The sequence below is a fragment of the Diabrotica virgifera genome, chromosome 5 (genome assembly GCF_917563875.1).
Source record: "Diabrotica virgifera virgifera chromosome 5, PGI_DIABVI_V3a".
Lineage (NCBI taxonomy): Eukaryota > Metazoa > Arthropoda > Insecta > Coleoptera > Chrysomelidae > Diabrotica > Diabrotica virgifera.
The window spans coordinates 245,410,514-245,430,566 of NC_065447.1; the positions used below are offsets into that span (position 1 = coordinate 245,410,514).

General features: G+C 31.3%; 2 protein-coding genes across 3 annotated transcripts in view; one reads left to right on the forward strand and one right to left on the reverse strand.

Annotated features, from left to right (window-relative positions):
• The window catches only part of LOC126884758 (1-phosphatidylinositol 4,5-bisphosphate phosphodiesterase epsilon-1-like), an 890,827-nt gene that overhangs the window by 60,109 nt on the left and 810,665 nt on the right, over positions 1-20,053 (reverse strand). The window lies entirely within an intron of this gene.
• On the forward strand, positions 480-18,647 carry LOC126884759 (uncharacterized). Its single transcript, XM_050650977.1, has 2 exons — positions 480-790; positions 18,361-18,647. The coding sequence occupies exons 1-2, from the start codon at positions 494-496 to the stop codon at positions 18,619-18,621; spliced, it is 558 nt and encodes a 185-aa protein (XP_050506934.1). The 5' UTR covers positions 480-493; the 3' UTR covers positions 18,622-18,647.

Consider the following 20,053-nt stretch of genomic DNA (forward strand, 5'->3'; position numbering starts at 1 on the left):
AGAAGAAAGATTAATGTTTTAATATTCAGCCTTTTATTGATCCACTGACTATTTTTCCTTTTATTTAAAAAATCATGTGTTACTATTTACTTGTGCTTTATTATAATGGACAAAATTATGAAAGAATCATAAGACAAAACTGTGAAAGCGGCAGCATCGCTCTGTCAATTGTGTAATACATTATGACGTAACACAACAATATTTTACATTAAATTACTACGATATTGTTACAGCTTTACGCTTTACATTTTCAACCTTTTCCAAACATTTGAGAATAATAATTATTTCTGTTTTACTTTTAATGATCGTATCATTTTTCAGGCATGTTTTACAAAATTATAATTTGTTATGAACACCTGAACCATCCAGATACCATTGGGGAACAAATGAGCATCAGACGTCATATTGTCAAATACGTCAACTCGATATAGTGATTATTATTATTAATGAAGTAAATCTAGATAGGTACGGACGTATATTTATTCTGTTTATTATGGATAATATTTCCGAACAATTAAAACTAATGGCGGAAAATAAGGTCGAACAAGAAAGACGAGCGAAATTAATAACACAACTGTCGGGTAAAAAGTACGATCTTCAGAAATCGTTGAAGGAAACCGAAAGTGAGATTGATCTAAAACAATGCGAGTTAGAGAAAGTTAAGAAGGAGGTGATTACATTGAGTTGCGAGCTGCCCTTATGGCAGGAGAAGGAGAAAGTTGCTCGAGAATGTTTCAGAGATTTGGTGAGGCAGGTTGTTGAAATGGATGACAAGGTGACGTCAGTACAGGTAAGTGACATTTTCTATCAAATCTAGGGAAACAAAATGTAATGTAGTATTGCGGTGAAATTACAAGTTATTATAGTCCAGTCGGATTAGACGAATAACAGGCCTAACCTTGCATTAGGAGCTGCCCCAAATTTTATTTTTCTAATGTTTAGGGAGGGTCAATATTAGTACAAATTTAAAATCTCGACTGAATTCCACTGTTGCGTTAGCCGCCATCTTGATTTTAAACGAAAACCGTTTTTGCTCAATATCTCCGCCATTTTCAATTTTTTGACAAAAAGTGTAGAAACTGAAATTGTTGAAAATACGATTTTCTATAATTTCATTTATTATAATTTTTTTCGTGCTGTCGATATTTTCAGAGTTATGAGGGGAAAATAGTGACAGTTAGAGCATAATTATGGAATTATTGAATGATCTCGTTTATTATTAGTTTTACAACAAATATGTACCTGTACAAAAATGAAGAGAATTAAATTCTACACAATTTTGATTTGTTTCATTTTTTTGCTAAAATTAATATTTAAGGTAGTACGTATGCGGTAAAGGCGCGAGCGTAAGACCGGATTGATTGTATAGCAATTGTTTTTGTTCAATATCTACGCCATTTTCAACTAAAATTATTCAAAATATAATTTCCTACATTTTCTTTTTAACAATTTTTTTCATGCGGTTGATATTTTCCGAGTTACATGGGAAAATAGTAAAAAGTGGTGGGGGGAGCATAATTATTGAATTGAATTTTGTATCCGAGCTGCCCCAAATTTTATAATTATATCCTTTAGGAGAGATCAATAGTAGTGTAAATTTAAAATCTCGACTGAATTCCGCGGTTACATTAGCCGCCATATTGATTTTAAATGAGAACTGTTGTTGCTTACTATCTCCGCCATTTTCAACTTTTCGACATAAATGGTGGGAAAGAAAATTGTTGGAAATGCAATTTCCTACAATTTATTTGGCACAATTTTTTTATACGTTCAATATTCTCCGAGTTAAGGGGGAAAATAATGGAAGCGGAGGGGAAGCATAATTATTGAATTGTCTCATTTATTATTAACTTTACGACATAATTGTACATAAACAAAAATAAAGAGAATTATATTTTATACAATTTTTGAAACTTCCAATGAAAAATCAACCAAACTAAGTATATAAAAGACATAAAAAGACATTACATATATACATTAAGTTCACTTAATTTTATTAACTAGCGGGTTTTATTGGTTGAATTTGTCTGTCGATATTTTAAGTTTTATGTCAGCTAATATATCGTGATGTTCCAACAATTTTTTTTTTAAATTTTGGACCCTGTTGGGGGGAATTTTCTCATTTCCCCCCTTGTAGACCCGCCACTGGTTCTCTCGAAAAATTGTAGTGAATCGTAATTGCAACAATTTCAGTTCTTACAGTTTTTGTCGAAAAGTTGAAAATGGCGGAGATATTGAACAAAAACTATTGCTGCAAAATCAATCAGGTCTTACGCTCGTACTTTTACCACATACGTACTACCTTAAATATTGATTTTATCAAAAAAATAAACGGCATCAAAATCGCACAAAATTTAATTCTCTTCATTTTTGTATAGGTAAATATTTGTTGTAAAACTAATAATAAACGAGATAATTCATTAATTCAATAATTATGCTACAACTGTCACTATTTTCCCCTCATAACTCGAAAAATATCGACCGCACGAAAAAAATTACAATAAATGAAATTATAGAAAATCGTATTTTCAACAATTTCAGTTTCTACACTTTTTGTCAAAAAATTGAAAATGGCGGAGATATTGAGCAAAAACGGTTCTCGTTTAAAATCAAGATGGCGACTAACGCAACGGTGGAATTCAGTCGAGATTTTAAATTTATACTAATATTGCCCCTTCCTAAATATTAGAAAAATAAAATTTGGGGCAGCTCCTAATGCAAGGTGAAATGCTATCCCGACTGGGCTATTAATATGGTGTTTTTTTAAAACTGCTCTTGTACTTTTCCTTATTCTTATAGGGTGCCTGTCCGTTCCGAAAGTCCACAGTACATTGTCGTTTTTGGAGGATGATTACAAAAGTCTTAAAAATAGTTTTAACTGCTTTGTTTGATTCCGCACGCTCCACGCCTAAATATGTTGTAGGTTTTGTTATTGCAAACTATAGAAATTTTAATTTTAATCAAAAAAATATACGTTAAAATGACAAAAAGACAAAAAAGAGGCGTGATCGTAGAGTCCGACATCCGCAAGATGTCACTCTAGCGCGGTAGTTTTGTTATTACAAAACTCTTAATTTTCAATTGAAAGTACTTATATTTAACAAATAATAAATATTTAATAAAGATTGTCGATCTCTTGTCCGACAAATTCACAGCCTCGTTTCGTTAGTCCGACAACGTAAATATGTTAATGACGCGGGACACGAAAACGCGTCCAACCTGCACTCTAAAATTTTTCAGAAAGTGGTAGACTCGCTCAAACGAAGCAGTTAAAACCATTTTCAGGGCCGCGTTTAGGTCAATTGCCGCCCTAGGCAATTCTCTGGTAGCCGCCCTTCAAAAATATACCATTTTTGCGAAAAAAAAAAATGCAAGCAGAATTTTTTATTTAGGGAGCGTTCAAGTATTACGTAAGGCGATTTTTGAAGATTTTTGACCCCCCTCCCCCTATGTAACGCAATTTTTGAAGATTTTTGACCACCCCCCCCCCAACCTGCGTTACGTAATACTTGAGCGGTCCCTTAAATAAGAAATGTATTGTTTGGAAATGTATTAAAAATATTCTTTATTTTACATCAAGCGTAATGTTACATATTACTATTATAAAAAGACGCCATGCATTTTTTTTTGACAATATTACTATAAGTGATACTTTAACAATAAGGGTAAATAAATTTATTTCATAGGGGAGTCAATGGAGATCGAAATCCTGCATTATTTCGGAAAAAATCAAACAAGCTTATATTTTTCTAAAATGTAAGCTTGTTTGATTACCCTATATTTTATTTTATATTCAAAATCTTCTTAACTTCCCCATCACAAAAATATAAAGGTTTGTTTTGTTATACAAGGTATTTACAAAGTTATAACCAATGTTCTATGAAAATCGTAATAAGTTCAGCTCCCTGTATAAATAAAAATAAGCACAACAGCAATGGCTTATTGGTGCCATATTTTTTTGTTGATTGTCAAAATTTATAAAAATGGTTGATATTGCTAATTTTCTTCATATCGAACACAGGGTGATTCAAAACGCAAGTACATTATTTTTGCATTAATTTTAAATCGAACATCCTAATTAATATCTTGGGCTAAAAAATGAAAATATCTCGAATATATAAAATATAGGGTGTTCCATATAAAATTTCTGGGAAAAGAATGTACTTGCGTTTTAACTCACGCTGTATTCGATATAAAGAAAATTAGCAATATCAACAATTCTTAAAAATTTTCACAAACAACAAAAAAATATATGGCACCAATAAACCATTGCTGTTGTGCTTATTTTTATTTATACAGCGAGCTGAACTTGTTACAATTTTCATAGAAAATTGGTTATATCTTTGTAAAAGCCCTATATTTATAACATAACAAACCTTTATATTTTTGTGATGGATAAGTTACGAGGATTTCGAATATAAAAAAAATATAGGGTGTTCCATTTAAAAAAAAAACATAAGTTTGGTCTGCCACTATGTTGTCGAACACCCTGTAACATTCTAACTAATTTCGTAATATGAAGATCAAAGTTGGCTACAATTTTTGTTAATAACTTTTATTGCCATCTATTACTATAGCGGATCTACTGAGCATTATCACACTAATCAATCAACTTGTATATTGATTTTAAAATTATTTTAAGACGAAAAATTTTTTTGTCATTATTTCTTAAGGTGATACAGTAGCGATCAACAGGTAGCCAAAACGCGTTCCAAGATTGCGGCTGTAATTTTGAATATTTTTTCGAGATATTTGGCACACGTATTCGTAATATAATAAAGAATGGCGGTACAGAGCCCAATTTGAAAAATATATTAATATGTGGAAATTACTCTGTAATTAAATACAATATTAAGAAAAAAGTCTGTATCGACATTAAGAAGACCAAAAAATACACTTTCTTCAAATAAACTTTTTTATCCGATGCCTAGATTTTGTGTCATTTTGGAACTACTAATGAAATAAAAAATTTTAGTAGTTCCCCAATGACACAAAATCTAGGCATCGGATAAAAAAGTTTATTTGAAGAAAGTGTATTTTTTTGTTCTTCTTAATGGCGGTACAGGCTCGTTTTTTTAATATCGTATTTAATTACAGAGTAATTTCCACATATTAATACATTTTTCAAGTTGGGCTCTGTACCACCATTATTTATTATATTACGAATACGTGTGCCAAATATCTCGAAAAAATATTCAAAATTACAGCCGCAATCTTAGAACGCGTTTTCGCTACCTGTTGATTATTTTTCAAAAATTGTTTAAAAAAATTAGACTGTTTATTAATTAATAAATATCTAGACAAATTGCATTTTTGTAATGTACACAAAAGTACATACAAATTAAAAGAAGAAATATCAAAATCCATTGAGTAGATCCCAAGATATAGAAAATGGTATTAGTTTGAAGTTGCTTTTTTAGTTTTTGAACTCGTGCATTTTTCGGCTCCCGCCAGGTAGCTGACAACTGTTTTAATTGTTGACCTATAGGATGAAAACCTATATGTCGACGCTGTCAAGCCAAAACGGCCTAAACGACATTAACTTGATTTTTCAGGAAACACAAAAAACTGATTATTTTTATTTTTACCAATTCTGCTTGTCTGCATAGTGACTCAAAAAAATTGATGATTTTTTTTCAAATTTTAATATTTTGCAAACATGAATGTAGCTGAAAATACTGTCTGAAATAAATTAAAAACTAGAAAATGGCGCTTATGTCCAATCAAGATATAACATTGGTGAATATGCCAAACTTACCTCTGGCGTTTGTGTCGATCGCATCGTTGTAAGGTTAGCCAATATGGCGCTTAAAAGGGATATATGCCATTAATAAAAAAAAAGGAAAATTAAAAATTGTCGTTTATGCCAACAAGAAAAATTATGAAATTACGAAGATTTTTGATAGGCTTTATTTTTTTAAACCCATTCTAAGTTAAAAGCAATACCCTAAATTCTTTAAACATGTTTTTGATGCTAGGATGAAATACTTAAAAGTAAATAATTCGCCAATAGAAGCGGATATCTAATAATTGCGGATTCTAATTCATAATCACTGTCAATATTTGGTTCAACTTCATTATTGATTTGATTGCTTGTATTTTCCTTATATTGATCACTACTTATAACGGCGGAACCCAAACCATTATCTGCTGCTTTGAAACATGATGTGAGATCGTGACTAAATATTTCTTCTTCTACTGCAACGTCTGGTAGTTCCTCAAAGATGATAATGTCATTGCTAAAAGCTTCTGCAATGTTGGCACTATAAATATCATAAACCTCTAAGGGGAACATAGGGGAATTATTGTCAGTCTGTATATCATTTTTACTGCTTTGGTATATGTTTTATTGTTATTTAGTAAGGCCATTATTTTTTTACTTCTGCTATTCATCTGCAACAGAAAAATGGCATAAACGCCAAAAATCGATCGCCATTTTTAGCTATATAAAATTAATTTGAACTATATGCTGTAATACAAAATGAATTGTTCATCACACTAGTACAAAGTTACAATAGAAAATTTTAAAATAAACTTTTTATTTGCGCAATTTTTAAATAGGAAACCTCCATAAGAATACCATTGAGGAATGGCGCTTGTGTCAACCACGATGTAAATATTTGGTTTTGACATAAACGCCTCATAGTTTTTAGAGAATTTCAGTGTATTTACGCTTCAAAAATCAATACAAATTGAAAATATTGCAGAGGTAAGTAATATCATGTTACTTATCCATACAAATTGTAAAAATACATACCTTTACTATTATTACTGGACCGAAATGTACACAATGCTAATCTTACGGGCACTGGCGATTATGTCAATCGGTGTTCACGTCGGTGTTGACGTGCGTGACTAGACTGGCGTTTATAAAAAATTTAAACCAATATTACCCCTATTTCACTTTGTCTGGGTTTATACCGCGTTGACTGTCTGGTGCGGAAATTAAAATCCTATTTTTTGGTGCAGCTAACTAAAAAGTGGTCATTTTGGCGTTTATGCCGTTTTGGCTTGGCAGCGTCGATGTTTCCTGCCTAGAGTTCGCGTTCGTTTTTTAATTATTAACTATTTAGTGCTATCAACGCAGAAGCTCCCCCTGCACTTACTATGACCAGTCATCATTTGAACTACATTTTTAAAAATTCGAGTAAAATATCATCTTTCCGAATACCTATGTAAGAAGATGTTTTCTACGGACAAAATTTTTAAAGTTATTAGATATTAGATAATTTTTTATCTTTTCTTAATAAATTTTGATAGTATCACTTTTATACTTTCATTTGGCATACGCAGAATTGTCCCTTCATTATTTCTGTCATTTGTTATTGCAAAACAAAGGTATCTGGGATAAACAAATAGACTACCTAACTTTTAAACTAATTAATGGATCGGTCTTAAATTTTGGGAGTTTGTTATGTACCCCAATACCCAATTTTGAGTAAAGTGAAACACTACAATTCTAAGTTAGTTTTAGTAAAAGTTATAAAGTTAATAAATAACGATTTTCAGTTATTTTGCAGTTTACGAAGCAACAAATTAACTTTTTGACTTTCAAAAATCGTCATTTTGAAGGTTTTTCAATGTTCTAAAAAAATAAATTTTGTAATTTTATGTCAACTATTTAGCTTTTTAATTGAGTGCAAAAAATGGAAAAAATCGCGTTGATTGCACTAAATTGTTAATAACTAAAAAACACGAACTCTAGGCAGGAAACATGTAGGTTTTCATCCTATAGGTCAAGTCAACAATAACTAAAGAGGTCAGCTACCTTGATATTTCATTGCCCCGAACATGGTCTATTTCTTGCCTATTTCCCTGGCTGGAGTATTATATCAGTGCGACGACACGAATGTTATCTACTTGTAATAATACAGTTTGAAAATCCCAACTCTAACTCGATTCCTACTGTAATCTTTAGTTTCTGCAATATGTGCAATATTGATGTGTTCAGTCAATTCACCGTCTTTGTCGAGCTTCTGGCGGCCCAATAATCACGAAATTTATGACTTCCGTTCTTTTTGGATGAATAGTGTTAGGTTTAAGATAACAGAATGCTATGTTTGTTTTATTTTTGATATGAATGCAATTTCTTTTACTTATTTAGAAACGAATGCCCCCTTCTATTTCATTGATGGATGAATGATGAATATACATATTTGTTATTCGATTTTAATTTTTAAATACAAATATTTTTTGTACAGTATTTTTGCCGCCCCAGGGGCGTCATTTGGTAGGGTTAGGGGAGGCAGTTGCCCCCCTGAATCTGAAAATGACTGAAATTTACAAAAAATGCTTTCAGTTTTCATCATTACATCATATATAATGTATTGTATATTATATAATGCTTGCCCCCAATCAAAATTTCAAATGACGCCCCTGTGCCGCCCTCTCACAATTTGCCGCCCTAGGCAGCTGCCTATATTGCCTAATGGATAAAGCAGCCCTGACCATTTTTGAGACTTTTGTAATCATCTTCCAAAAAGGACGATGTACTGTGGACTATTGGCGATCATTCTGGTTATAATGATTTTGTTGGTTGCTATACGGAATAGTTGTGTTATGGTCTTTCTAATATTTTTCTTATACCATGCTCTGATGTTAGCAGGCAAGGATATTCTTCTTTGACTTTCTTCTATTATATTCTATTCTTCTTATTGACTTTTCCATAAGTACTTAAAATATTATTACCTATTTGTTTTTAACACTATTTATCTATGTTAAACTCTGTGTGTTCTGCAAAGGGTTTTCTTTGAGAAAGTAACATACGTTAAAAAGGAGACACTTGGCGGTCTCAAAAATCCCATACTGAATGGGTCTTAATTCATCAATAACAAAGATATTGGGCGTTTTATCTATTTTGCTTCTTATTTGGTTCTTAACTTTTTAACCACACTGTACATTTTCCTTATAGTTGGCACGCGAATATTCTTTAAGGTATTCAATCTATTAATTTATTAATAATTATAAGAAATCCAGGTCCGGATTAGAAAAGATTTGAAAAATATTCCGCCCCAAAATCAACACATTATACAGGGTGATTTATTAGTGGGGATCTCAATAGATCCGCTATAGTAATAGATAGCAATAAAAGTTAATAACAAAAATTTTAGCCACCTTTGAGCTTCACATTACAAAATTAGTTAGAATGTTACAGGGTGTTGGATAACACAGTGGCAGACCAAACTTATGTTTTTTTAAATGGAACACCCTATATTTCATTTTAAATTCGAAATCCTGTTAACTTCTCCATCACAAAAATATAAAGGATTGTTATGTTATACAGGGTATTTACAAAGTTATAACCAATTTTATATGAAAATCGTAACAAGTTCAACTCCCTGTATAAATAAAAATAAGCAAAACAGCAATGGTTTATTAATGCCATATTTTTTTGCGTATTGCCAAAATTTTCAAGAATGATTTATATTGCTAATTTTCTTTATATCAAATACAGGGTGAGTCAAAACGCAAGTAAATTTTTTTCTCAGTAATTTTAAATGGAACACCCTGTATTTTATATAACTATCGAAAAGTACCATTACCGTACTTTAATTTTTGGATAACATTCCCTATGTCTAAATTTATTAGTTTTCGAGATATTTTCATTTTTCAATGGACCAGTAGCGTGGCCACCCAAATCACCAGAATTTAATAAACTGGACTGATTGTTTTGGGGTTACGTTAATAATGAAGTTTATAAAATACCTCCAACAGCAAGGGATGAGATGAAAAATAGAATACAAAGTGTATTTCGATGTGTTAATTTACAGATGCTTCGTAGAGTAAGTAGCTCATTCAATGATCGTTTTTAGGCGTGCATAAATGTGTTTTGGAGGAATTTGCATACAGGCGTGCATAAATAAGGAGGTAATTTTGAACACCTTATGCAATTAAATATTAAAAATATGTTATTAAAAATTGCTTCTAATTTTTTCAAATATGTTTTTTTGCAAAATGTATTACTGAAAAATTATGTTTCGTTCTTTATTTGTTACATTGTTACATTTACATACAAAAGTAGTGTTTAATTGTCTTCACAAAATGTTGTATTTTGTGTTTGTGTGTTTTTTTGTAAAATTTATTACCAATTTTCTTTGTTTATTTGTTGCATTTACATAAAAAAGTAGTTATTAATTGTTTCAAAAATGTTGTATATTGTGATTGTTTTTTTTGTAAAATGTATTACTAATAAATTATTTTTATTTCTTTATTTGCTACATTGTTACATTTATTACCGGATTGATAATCAGTAATCGTCAATTGTCAATTCAGTCATGGCTTATTTAAAATTTAGATAAATTTACACACCTAAAATAATTTGCTCTGAAAAATGAAAGTATCTCGAAAACTAATAAATTTGGACATAGGGAATGTTATATAAAAATTAAAGTAAGGTAATGTTACTTTTCAATATTGATATAAAATACAGGGTGTTCTATTTAACATTACTGAGAAAATAATGTACTTGCGTTTTGAATCACCCTGTATTTGATATAAAGAAAATTAGCAATGTCAATAATTCTTAAAAATTTTGACAATAAATAAACAAATATGACATGAATAAGCAATTGCTGTTGTGCTTATTTTTTTTTTATACAGATAGTTGAACTTGCTACGACTTTCATACAAAATTGGTTATAACTTTGTAAATACCCTGTATAACATAACAAACCTTTATATTTTTGTGATGTAGAAGTTAACAGGATTTTGAATATAAAATAAAATATAGGATGTTCCATTTAAAAAAACATAAGTTTGGTCTGCCATTGTGTTATCGAACACCCTGGACCCTTCTAACTAATTTTGTAATGTGAAGCTCAAAGGTGGCTAAAATTTTTGTTATTAACTTTTATTGCTATCTATTACTATAGCGGAGCTATTGAGCTTTACCCCACTAATCAATCACCCTGTAGATAATCTACCCTGCGTTTCAAACTTTAGAATCAGTATGGTTGTAAATTGCAAGCGGGTTTGCCATGGTTAGTCCATTCTGTGAATTATCATAAATAAATCCTTCTTTTGTATTCCGTAACAGTTAATAGCGATAATCCTCTACAAGTACCTGCCTAATATTACCTTTCACGGCCGCTGCCGTGAAGAACGGCAACGTTGTCTAGAAAATTCTCATTTAGTTAGCATGGCCCTATACTAGTACACTGCATTGCATGTCTGAAATACGCTGTAGGTACCAGTGTTGCCAATCGCATTTCTCTAGATTATCCGATGATAGCTAGAAAAATATCCGATTTGTCACGAAAAGGTACGCTAGGTCAAAAATTATTCTGTTATTAAAATCAATGTTACCAATGTTATTCTTTTAGTCCCCTTAACAACCATCAAATAACAAAATCCGTTGTTCGTACGCCAATCGGTTGATTGTAATCAATTATCATTATGATATTTAAATAATTGATTGATTAATTAATTATTAATTATCAATTAACGTAACAATTATTAACATAATTGATTAATTAATCAATTAATCTCATAATTGTAATAAATTATGTTTTATTCCAGCAACCCAATCAAAGTTGATATTGACAGTAATTAAATATTTGATAATGATCAGTTGATTCCATTTCTGATTAGCGTTCGAACAACCGGCCCTTTAATCTACTGGATTCTCTATTTCACAGTCACAGTTTAAAAATTTTCGTTTATAGATGAAAATCTCGTATCCTAGCTGATTATCACTTAATCCATGTATGTAAATACTATTTACTTACTATTATTATATTATTTGTATTTTGTATTATCGTAAGTGTTAAATTCTAAATAAATAAATAAATCTAAATATTTCATTATTTGGATCGTGATATTAATTTTTCTGCAACCGTGTTAAAAATGCAATTTTTAGCACTCCATACGAGCGTTAAAAATGCTACTTTAAGGCACTAGTGCTTTAAAAATTTTTTAAGGCACTGCAGTTCGTATTGACCGTATAGACAATTTTGATGTAATGTTAAAAAAATATAAAAATGGAATGTCAGTCAAGTTCAAGTAAAAGTTTTTGTAGATATAGTCCTGTAATTACGTTTGTAGAAAAAATATTGTATAATATGCGTGTTAAAAAGTACATTTTTAAGGCACTCATGTGAATTGCAGAACTCGCTATCGCTCATTCTGCAAACTTTCACATGCGTGCCTTAAACGTGTACTTTTAACACATATCATAAATAACTATTATTATAATTATTTAAGTAAAAAAAGACTTTTAAATATTATTTTAATAAAACGTAATAACTACCTAAAACTAGGTACTGGAAAATAAATAATAAATAAATCAATACAAAATAAACTACAGCTACATTAATAGCATAGGCGCAAAATTTCTGGTGAATGCTTTTAAAATGCATAAATTTTTTTGAGTCCTGAGAAAGCTAATAAGAATTATTTAAAAATTTAAACGCAGAATGAAAGACTACATTATTAACGAGTGCCAAAAGTCCCTGAAGATTTCTATAATTTTTATTCTAATATGTTACAATTAAGTGTGATTTTTAATTTCAAATATCTCATTCAAAAGAAACATTTTGTTTATTCTAAGGGATTTTCAGCCCTCGGTAATAATATAATCTTTTATTCTGCGTTCAAATTTTTCAAAAATATTTATTAGTTTTCTCAGGATTAAAAAAAAAAAATAAATACGTTTAAAGATTATTGGTCCGAAATTTTGCGCCTACGCTCTTTTAACAACTAAAGATTTATTACAACTAAAAAAATAGAGATGTATTTGACAGTCTTGTAGTTATTAAGGTATCAAAGTTATTATCCATAATACCCGTGGTGCGTTCAACGTTAATGCCCAACTAAATAATTTTTGTAGGCAAAAAATTTGAAGGATTTTTGAGTTAATTAGTAGATATCTAGATATTACTAGTTTCAAATAAGTAGATTTTTCTACAACCACTCTTCCAAATGCATTTTTCTGCTCAATTTTATGTTAACAAACTTAATATTTTCTCACAGCATAACTGATAGTAGTGTGCAGAAAAGTGACGTTTCTGTGCCGGAAAGTTCTTTTCTGCATAGTACCATTACATTCCTCAAAAAAATCATAAATATAATTAGGTAAGTAATGTTTTGATGAAATGGTTTTGTTTAAGATATTAGATTTGATAGAACTTTACAAAAAAGAACTAGATTTAATTACATCTCATGTCCGAGAAATCTGGAAACGTTTACTTAAGCACTGCACTATATAAAATGAAAATAAAACTAAATCGTGCGTGAATTAGCTTTCATAAGTTTAAAGACTAAAAACTAAAAACTCATAAATAACATCGGAGGGCAGACGGTTTTTGAAATTTGAATTGGATTAGCATGCCTTAAGTGGATGCACTTGTGCATTTAAATTCTAAACAAAAGAATCGGCACATGTCCCTTTTGTCAAAAGATGAAAAGTATCGGATGTCACTAACATTCATCCAGTATAGGCTACTTATAAAAATTTGGGTGGAACCAAACAAAATTAATGTGTTGTTGGTGTTGGGAATATATGGATGAGAAAGTTTTAGTCGATGGTAGATACAACGAAAAATATCCGCAAATATCCGATTTGTTTAAAGATACGAAGAAGATACGAGAACTCTCAAAAAGGTACGCAAATCGGATAATTATCCGCCGATTGGCAACACTGGTAGGTACGCTCTCGAGACAGCTGAAGCTGTTTTCACTTGAAGATCCTTTATGTGTGGGGGTTTAGTTTTCTGGGTTTGGTTTTACAGTTTCTAGTTTGACTTTGCTGTTTACACTACATACTTTTCTCTATTCTTATCTATCTTTGATTGTCCTTACATTTCTAATTTCCATAGGCACTCCTTAAGTCTTTTTCCACTTGTTGTCTCCATCTCAGTTTAGATCTGCCTCTGGTTTTTTTTTTACTGGTGCTATTCATTTCGTTATAACGGATTGGTCTCCTCTCTTCTCATTATGTGTCCATATAATCTAATTCTTTGTGTTTTTATTGCTCTAACTATGTTCCCTTGATCCATCCATTCTTGTTTTCGTAATTCATCCATTGTCTTGCATCCTCTTCGTTTTACCTCTTTGGTGCCAGTATTTTTCTCTTAATTTACATCTTAAAAACTTTCAGTTGTTCCTCTTCTCTTGCTGTTAATGTTGAATTAATTAAACGTCTCTAAAACATATAACACTATTGGTCTTATGGTCGTTTTGTAGATTTTCATTTTTGTATTTCGGCTTATCTTCTTATCTCCAGCTTGAATTCTTCTTTTCATATCTACAATTTCATTTCTTCTGTTGACTAATACTCCCAAATATTTGGACCTTTCAACCTCTTCGACATTGTGTGCGTCTATTGTCAGTTCTCTCACTTGTGTCTTCTTTTTCTTGTTTACGTACATGCATTGTGTTTTATTTTCATTTATTTCCATTCCACTCAGTTTGGCTTCGTTTTATATTTCATGAAAGGTTTTCTTTAATAGTCCAAGTAATGAAGCTTGAAATAGGACAAAACCTCGCAATTTTTACAGAATGGATCGATTTGCTTGAAAATTTGAGAATAAGTAGTGGATAGTCCAAGGATCAAAATCTATATGATGCCGAAAGGCGCTTTTACCATGGGGGTGGTTGCCACCCCCTGTTGGGGGTGGAAATTTTTTATTATATTTTGACGGCAAAAGTTGGTAAAAACGTTCATTCTAAGCAAAAAATGTTCTATACATTTTTTTGATAAAATTAATAGTTTTCGATTTATTCGCTATCGAAAGTGTTAGTATTATATCGAAAAATCAATGTTTTTAATCAGTTTTCTGCTAATAACTCCAAAACTTTTCGTTTTATCAAAACAACCTTACTTAACAAAAATGTACTATTTGAAAAATAAACAAAACCGTGTTTTTTAATTTTCTTTAAGACCAATAGTAATCAAGATATACTTTATTATATGTTAGCTCTCGTTTGTCAAATGCTAAATATTGTAGTTTCAAAGTCAAAAGACGGGAAAATATATATTTTTCGAGAATAACTTGTTAAAACTAATTTAAAGAATTTAAAAATATCTATCTCTAGAAATAAAAAAGAAGTCTCTAGCTCAAAAATTAAGTGACTTATAATGAAAAAAATGTCAGTCCCTATTTTTTTCAGCGCAAAAGTGGTCGGAAGCAACCCCGTAATCACCACCCTAATTAAAACTAGTCATTGACCTTATTTGGTCTTATTTATTTATGTATTATTAATAGGTTCAAAAAGTTTGACCGACTTAGAATGATTCGTTTTTAAAAAAATGAAGTTAACAGCGATTAACGAATTTTTGTAGTTTGGAAAAAATGGCCTTTTCTTTTGAATAGAAAGATTAGCATCATAGAAGTGGAAAAATGTTTAAATATTAAATTGTAGCCAATTTAAGTCCCAAGAATTTGGTATGAAAAAAATTTTTCTATGATAAAAATTAAGTGAGCTATTGACAATTAAAACTTGTAATAGCATGCAAAAACCACCTTTACCAACCCTTTCAAAGTCACCTCTTTTTGTGACTAAGGATTTTAATAAGATTTAATATTAATAGGCTTATAGATCTTGTAAAAACCTACAAAATTCTTTTATACCAAACTTTCTAAGATACAAAATAAAAAAGTTACGGTTAAAAAATTAATATATTTTTTGAGAAAAAAAAAAGGAGAAATCTCACTGGAAGCATAATAATGTAAGTTAGCGGCGTTTTTAGTCATTGGCCTTATTCATTCTTCTTTATTTGTGTATTATTAATAGATTCTAGAAGTTTGACTGGCTTAAAATGAGTAGTTTTTAAAAAACTGAAGTTAACAGCGAATAAAGAATTTTTGTAGTTTTGTAAAAATGCCATTTTCTTCAGAATAGAAAGATTAGCATCAACGATAAGAAAAAATGTTTAAATATGAAATTGTAGTTTATTTAATTCTTAAGAACTTGGTGTGAAAAAATTTTTTCTACGACAAAAATTGAGTGAATAGTAAATGAGTGTACTATAGAAGGACATTGATTTTTTCCATATAAAACTAACATTTTCGATAGCGAATAAATCGAAAACTATTAGTTTTATCAAAAAAATGTATACAACATTTTTTGCTTAGAATGAATGTTTTTATCAACTTTTGCTGTCAAAATATAATAAAAAATTTCCACCCCCGAGATGGGGTGGCAACCACCCCCATAATAAAAGCGCCTTTCGGCATCATATAGATTTTGATCCTTGGACTATCCACTACTTATTCTCAAATTTTCAAGCAAATCGATCCATTCTGTAAAAATTGCGGGGTGAAAAGCTTCGGTTCCTGGACTATAATGCTCTATGCATTAGATTTTTTTTAAATAGTATAAGTAATGAAGCTTAAAATAGGACAAAAACTCGCAATTTTTACAGAATGGATCGATTTGCTTGAAAATTTGAGAATAAGTAGTGAATAGTCCAAGGATTAAAATCTATATGATGCCGAAAGGCGCTTTTACCATGGGGGTGGTTGCCACCCCATCTCGGAGGTGGAAATTTTGACCACAAAAGTTGGTAAAAACGTTCATTCTAAGCAAAAAACGTTCTATACTTTTTTTGATAAAATGAATAGTTTCGATTTATTCGCTATCGAAGGTGTTAGTTTTATATCGAAAAAATCAATGTTTTTAATAAGTTAATAAGTGCTAATAACTCCAAAAGTTTTCGTTTTATCAAAACAACTTTACTTAACAAAAATGTACCTTTAAAAAAATAAACAAAACCGTTTTTTTAAATTTTCTCTAAGACCAATAGTAATCGAGCTATACTTTATTATATGTTAGCTCCTCTTCGTCAAATGCTAAATATTGTAGTTTCAAAGTCAAAAGACGGGAAAACTATGCATTTTTCGATGATAACTTGTTCCGCCCCCCAGCCAACCCCCTAATCACCACCGTAATTAAAATTAGTCATTGACCTTATTTGGTATTCTTTATTTATGTATTGTTAATAGGTTCTAGAAGTTTGACGGGCTTAGAATGATTAGTATTTAAAAAAAATGGAGTTAAAAGCGAATAACGAATTCTTGTAGTTTGGAAAAAATGGCTTTTTCTTCAGAATAGAAAGATTAGCATCAGAGATACGAAAAAATGTTTACATATCAAATTGTAGCTTATTTAATTCCCAAGAAGCTGGTTTGCAAAAATTTTTTCTATGGCAAACATTGAGTGAGCTATTGACAATTAAATCTTGTAATAACATGCAAAGTCACCTCTTTTTGCGACTGAGGATTTTAAAAAGTTTTAATATTAATAGGCTCATAGATCTTGTAAAAACCTACAAAATTATTTTTTACCAAACTTTCTAAGATAAAAAATAAAAAAGTTTCGGTTAAAATTAATATATTAAAAAAAAAGAAGAAATCCAATTGGAAGCATATTAATGTAAGTTAGCGGTGTTTTTAGTCATTTGCCTTATTCATTTTTCTTTGTTTATGTACTATTAATATATTCTAGAAGTTTGACTGGCTTAGATTGATTCATTTTTAAAAAACTGGAGTTAAAAGCGAATGACGAATTTTTGTAGTTTGGTTAAAAATGCCATTTTCTTCAGAATTGGAAGATTAGCAACAGAGATACGAAAAAATGTTCAAATATGAAATTGTAGGTTATTCAATTCCCAAGAACTTGGTTTAAAAAATTTTTCTACGGCAAAAATTGAGTGAATCGAAAATGAGTACATATCGAAAAACATTGATTTTTTCGTTAGAAAACTAACACTTTCGATAGCGAATAAATCGAAAACTATTAATTTTATCAAAAAAATGTATAGAATATTTTTTGCTTAGAATTAATGTTTTTATCAACTTTTGTGGTCAAAACATAATAAAAAATTTCCACCCTTAAGATGGGGTGGCAACCACCCCCCATGGTAAAAGCGCCTTTCAGCATCATATAGATTTTGATCCTTGGACTATCCACTACTAATTCTCAAATTTTCAAGCAAATCGATCCATTCTGCAAAAATTGCGAGGTGAAAAGCTTCGGTTCCTGAACTAAAAATGGATTCTGCACTTGAAAAGAGGATGAAAAACGAAATTTAGTGGATAGTAAGACTCATTAAGTAGGGGGTTTTTCAGATTGCCTAAGTGTCTCCTTTTTCCAGTTGACGTATGTTGCTTTTCCAAAGAAACAACCTGTATAAATATGTGAGTACGACAGTTACGACACGAGTTACATATTACTATCTACCAACAATTATTGCCCCCTGAGGTGAACCTTGTCCAACAAAACACATATTTATGTCCCAACCCAACCGCAACTACCAATAAACCCCGGAAAAACACGCCTTCCCTGTGGAAACACACCGCCATAAAAAATCTTGCCTTTTAACCATTAAATCACGGTTTAATCGATCATATTTTTATTCAGACCGATTTATGGACCAGCATCAACGAATGGATCACGTCCAGCTCCCAGCAGTTAAAGAAGAACGTTCTGGCTGGAAATTCGACAAAGTCAAACAGTCCCGAGTTAGAGGAGAGAATAAAACACGAGAGAATCGAACAAATCAAATTAGAGGGCCAACTGGAGGCAGTGAAGGCCTACGAGAAGTTCCTTTACAGAAAAGTTGACGAGATCCTACGTATCAAGGATATTATAGACGACGTGGATAACCGTTGCAGCATCTGAATGCAGGATGTACGTGGGAGAGATGAAAAATTCTTAGCATAGTAGTTTGTATTTAAACTGTAATTATTCCTAAATAAAAGTTTCTTTGAGTTTTGTTATACTTATCTAACGTTTATATAATACAAATAGTTGGTTTTCCACAAAGAGTTGTGGAAGACTTTCAAAAAATTCGTTCATCCTCTAAATACGTGGGTGAATCAAATATAAACCGACCTTTCCGTCCTCGCTTAGCATAAACTGGTGAATATGTCTAAATTAATCCTGTGGTGGAAGGTTATAGACGGTTAGTCTAATGTGTGACTGCGCGCTACCGTCTGCTCTCTAATGACGTGCAGTCAGTTACTGTTGCGGTGAGCGAGAGAGTAGTGCCATGTTCGGTTGCACAATGCATTGTTATCAAGTTCCTTCAAAAGAAAATGTTGGTCCCGCTGAAATTTGGCGAAGATTAAAAAATCAGTATGGGGAATCAACACTGTCCAGTACACAAGTGAAATTTTGGCACAGACAAGTTCGTGAAGGATGAGATGCCGTGCAAAACAAAAGTCATCAAGTGACGTCCAAAACTCGTTTGTCTACAGGCAAAGTTTTAGCGACTGTTTTGGGATTATGGTGACGTTTTGTTGCTGGATTTTCTTCATAAGAGACGAACCATTATTGCCGCTTATTACTGTAGTCTTTTCGATCGTGTTAGAGCTGCCTATAGGTCCAAAACACGGGCGATGTCCTATACGAGATGTGTTGCTCTTGCACGACAACGCCGACCACATACAGCTGCCCTAACACAAGAAAAAATAGAGGAAATGCATTGGACTCTCGTTGAACATCCTGAATACGGTCCTGATCTTTCACCATGTGATTACCACATGTTCAGTCCATTAAAAGATGCACTAGGAGGAGCGCGTTTTGATGATGATAATCAAGTGGAGCAATTCGTGAGTAATTGGTTAGATACCCTCCCTCATCCTCTTTATGAAAATAGAATGCAGAAACTCCCTAGCCGCTGGGAAAAATGCATGCAGAAGGAAGGAATGTATATAGAAACATGAGGTATTGTTTAATTGTTGTAATTATAATTCAATAAAAAGTTATTAGCAGAGGTCGGTTCATATTTGATTCACCTCTCGTAATTACATTTGGTTAAAAATATTCTACAGCAACCAATTTCCTCAAATTGTGAAATAAATAAAAGCTAAATGCAGCAAAATCAGGTAAACAACAGAAACTAAATTCCACTATAGAAAGTGTCAATATGTAACCTGCTGACGAAAATATGGGAGCGAGAGGAAATGCCAGAAGTATGGAGAGAGGAAATAGTATGTTCCATTCATGAGAAGGGAAATAAATCAGTGTGCGAAAACTACAGGAGTACCACTATCCTAGATGTAACATATAAGGAACTGGCCAGAGCCATAAGAAGCAGACTGGAAAGGCA

Bases quoted from the DNA above. Each gene is read 5' to 3' on its own strand.
- LOC126884759 (XM_050650977.1), top strand. From the start codon at position 494: ATGGATAATATTTCCGAACAATTAAAACTAATGGCGGAAAATAAGGTC. The intron at 791-18,360 runs GTAAGTGACATT...ATTTTTATTCAG, and splicing joins ACAAGGTGACGTCAGTACAG to ACCGATTTATGGACCAGCAT.